The sequence below is a fragment of the Marmota monax genome, unplaced genomic scaffold (assembly GCF_021218885.2).
Source record: "Marmota monax isolate L192 unplaced genomic scaffold, Marmota_monax_Labrador192_F-V1.1 WCK01_AAM20220418_F8-fsc00020, whole genome shotgun sequence".
Taxonomy (NCBI): Eukaryota; Metazoa; Chordata; class Mammalia; order Rodentia; family Sciuridae; genus Marmota; species Marmota monax.
The window spans coordinates 237,500-240,904 of record NW_026692912.1 but is presented as its reverse complement, the minus strand read 5'-3'; the positions used below and the strand labels follow the sequence as shown (position 1 = coordinate 240,904).

The 3,405-nt window shown below is 34.7% G+C and overlaps 1 protein-coding gene across 1 annotated transcript; it reads right to left on the bottom strand.

Moving 5' to 3' along the window:
* Positions 1-245: 245 nt before the first annotated feature.
* On the bottom strand, positions 246-1,268 carry LOC124097293 (olfactory receptor 13D1-like). Its single transcript, XM_046451739.2, has one exon. It carries the CDS (start codon positions 1,266-1,268, stop codon positions 246-248), a length of 1,023 nt encoding a protein of 340 aa, XP_046307695.2.
* Positions 1,269-3,405: the final 2,137 nt, after the last annotated feature.

The following is a 3,405-nucleotide window of genomic DNA, read 5'->3' as shown; positions in this document are numbered from 1 at the left end:
GAAGGAGAGTTGAGAGGAAGGACAAAGAAGAGAAGGAGGCAGGGGAGAAGAGGGAGTAAAAAATGAGGAAGAAAGAAAAATAGAAGAGATAGCAGAGGGCAGAGAGAATAAGATGTATATGATGGAAAGATGCTTAGGGACTAGTTAGAGGAGCTGTGCACACACAGAGACTGCAAACAAGACAATATTCAGAAGCTTTATATGAGCATTCCATGTTGAAAAGAATGGGAGTCCCATGTATGGCCTTACAAGCAGACTTTTTCTGTGACTATAAAATACCTGTTCTGATCCTGTGTTGAGAGAATCACATGTTTCAAGGCCTTTAATATTTTTGTTAGATGCAAATATCTGTTCAAAATTTTCTTCACAGCATCTTTTACTTCCTTATTCCTCAGGCTATAGATGATGGGATTCAACATTGGTGTTATCACTCCATAAGACAAACCAATGATTTCATCAGATACTTTGGTGTTGTTTGACTTGGGCTTTGTGTACATAAAAAGAGCTGACCCATAGAATAAGATCACCACAGTCAGGTGGGCTGAACAGGTAGAAAAGGCTTTTTTTCTCCCCTCAGCAGAATTAATTTTTAGGATGGAAGAGAGAATGAAAATATAGGATACAAAAATTAACAGCAGAGGAATTACCAATAAAACAACACTTGCCACTGTCATAATAAGCACATTCATCGATATATCTGAGCACACAAGTTTTAGAAGAGCCAGGATCTCACAGGTAAGATGATCAACAACATTTTTACCACAGAAAGGCAACACCATTGCCATTACTGTTTGCACTAAGGAGTTCATGCAGCCTATGGCCCAAGACCACGCAGCCAAGTGCATGTATAACACCTTGTTCATGATGATGGGGTACCTCAGTGGGTTGCAGATGGCTACATACCTGTCATAGGCCATCACAGCCAGAAGGACACATTCTGTGGAGCCCAAGCCAAGGGTGAAAAACATCTGTAGAGTACAGCTAAGAAAGGAGATGGATTTTCTCTCTGACATAAATATAATAAGCACTGAGGGGATGGATGATGATGTGTAACAGATGTCTAAGAATGAGAGATTTCCAAGAAAGAAGTACATGGGAGTATGGAGGCGAGGATCCAGGAAGCTGATGATAATGAGGAGACTGTTTCCTAGTAGGATTATCTTGTACATGATGAGGCAGAGAACAAAGAGAAAATGTTGAAGTTCTGGGTATTGAGAAAGCCCCATTAGAAAGAATTCAGTCACTGCAGAATAATTCCCCATCTTCATGTGCCCTTGTCATCTACAGAGTTCATATCAGGATGTGACTCAGGGAAATCTGAACTTTTGATGTATTATATCTAATCATTTCTCTTCCATTATTTATTTATTTTGATTTTTTAGACCATGTCCTGGAATCAGTAATAGCAGGGATAGTATATTAATTTTACTAATGATGAAAGAGACACTGAAAGATAGGTAATACTACCTAGCGTCAAATAGCAATGGAGACTTGGAATTGTGCTGAGAAGTGCCAGGCCTTTTATTATGTATAAATTTAAGACAAATTGCATTCAAATATATATACCTTAAAAAATCTTTATTAATGAATGTTTTGAAATAAAACTATTCTAATAAAGCTCATTCAAAATTAAAGTACCATGTAGATTTAGTCCTATGCTACTTATCTTCAGTATGATCCATTTTAAGTTACCTATCTATTTTGAGTTTCAACTAGCTCAGCTACTAACCTCAGCCTGAAAAAATGGAAGATGTTATTAATTATTTGGTATTTTTTTGTGAGAATTACATAAGATAACATCTATTAGGTGGCAAGTACAATAGACAGCTTCAACATGTCATCTAAAACTATGTGAGAATACAATATAATAAAATATATAATTAAATATAACAAAATAAATATATAATTCTTATTTGTAACTGTAATAAACTACAATTTTAAAATGTCCTTGATTGGCTTAGAAGGAAAAGTTGATTTTTTAAAAAACGTGGATTGAATTTCGGAAATGTCATTGATGAAAATGAATATTTCCTGATCTGTGGGACATGTAATCAGTTAATATTCTGAGATTCATTGGAGTTTGATTTCTAACAACTAGCTGGCACAAAGGGATCTGTGCTGCCATTATGCGGAGATTTTGTTTTCCTTTATGTGGGGTGCACATACCAGAGATTGAACCCAGGGTCACTTAACCACTGAGCCACATGCCCAGCACTTTTTATTTATTTATATATTTATTTATTTTTTGGACAGGGACTTGCTAATTGCTGAAGCTGGCCTTGAACTTGTGACTTTTCTGCCTCAGCCTCCTGAGCTGCTGGGATTACAGGTGTGAATCACCACACACAACCATGCACAGATTTTCTAGAGCCTGTAATTCACCATTCTTCAATTTAAGTACCAAACATTACCTTTCCTCCTTACTTGTATACATTTCCAGTCAATCTAAATTCTCCCTTCCTTTTTCTCTACCACTTGCCTTTAGGTGTATATTTTATGTTTTCTACACAAATTATATTGTTATATTATATTGTTTGGCCAAATTATATTGCACAAAATAATCATTGCACAAAATAATATTAATATATCTATTATTTCATTTATTATATTTGATGCTTTATAATGCATCCATTGATCTTCCTATTTATTTTTTTATTTTTGGCCATGAAGCTTCTGTAAATGACTAAACTAATACTGGCTATTGTATATTGAGTATGGTGTAAGTATATTAGATTAATGTAACTCACTGAATGTGTTAACTGATTTAAACTTCAGGGCAACTCTGTAATACAGATACCATTTTAAACTCCCATTTTATGTGGAGCAAACAAAGACACAAAAATTGAAGTAACTTTCACAAGGTCATGATATAATAGATGATCAAACTAGAATTAAGTATTTTAGTCATGATTCTAGAGTCAGCCCTCTTAACCACCAGAACAGACTATGTCACAGATTCCTATACTGATTTTAAGCAGCAGAAAACTATTTAAAAAATGTTACACATACATAGGAATCAAGACAGTTTGTTTTATTTCTGACCTTAAGTGTTATGACAGAAAGCTCTGAAGGCTGGATCATAGCATCCTTAATTTTCCACATGTAGGAAGGAATTTCACAATTATGAGGATTAGCATAATCAGGAATAATGGCCTGAGAACTCTTACCATTTTATTTGCCTCTGGCAAACACACACCTGGAATTCTTAGCATTTGGCTTTCTTCTCAAAATCAGTATATACTTCAGGAACTTCAGTTACCTTAGTTTTGGCCTTTTGTTTTCTTCTCTGAATTTTTGTACCCTTTCAAGTTATGCTTCACAAATTAATGTTTTTTCTTTTTTCACATTTTTTATTCGTGCATTATAGACATAATGATGAGGTTTGTTGATATTTGGACATGAACA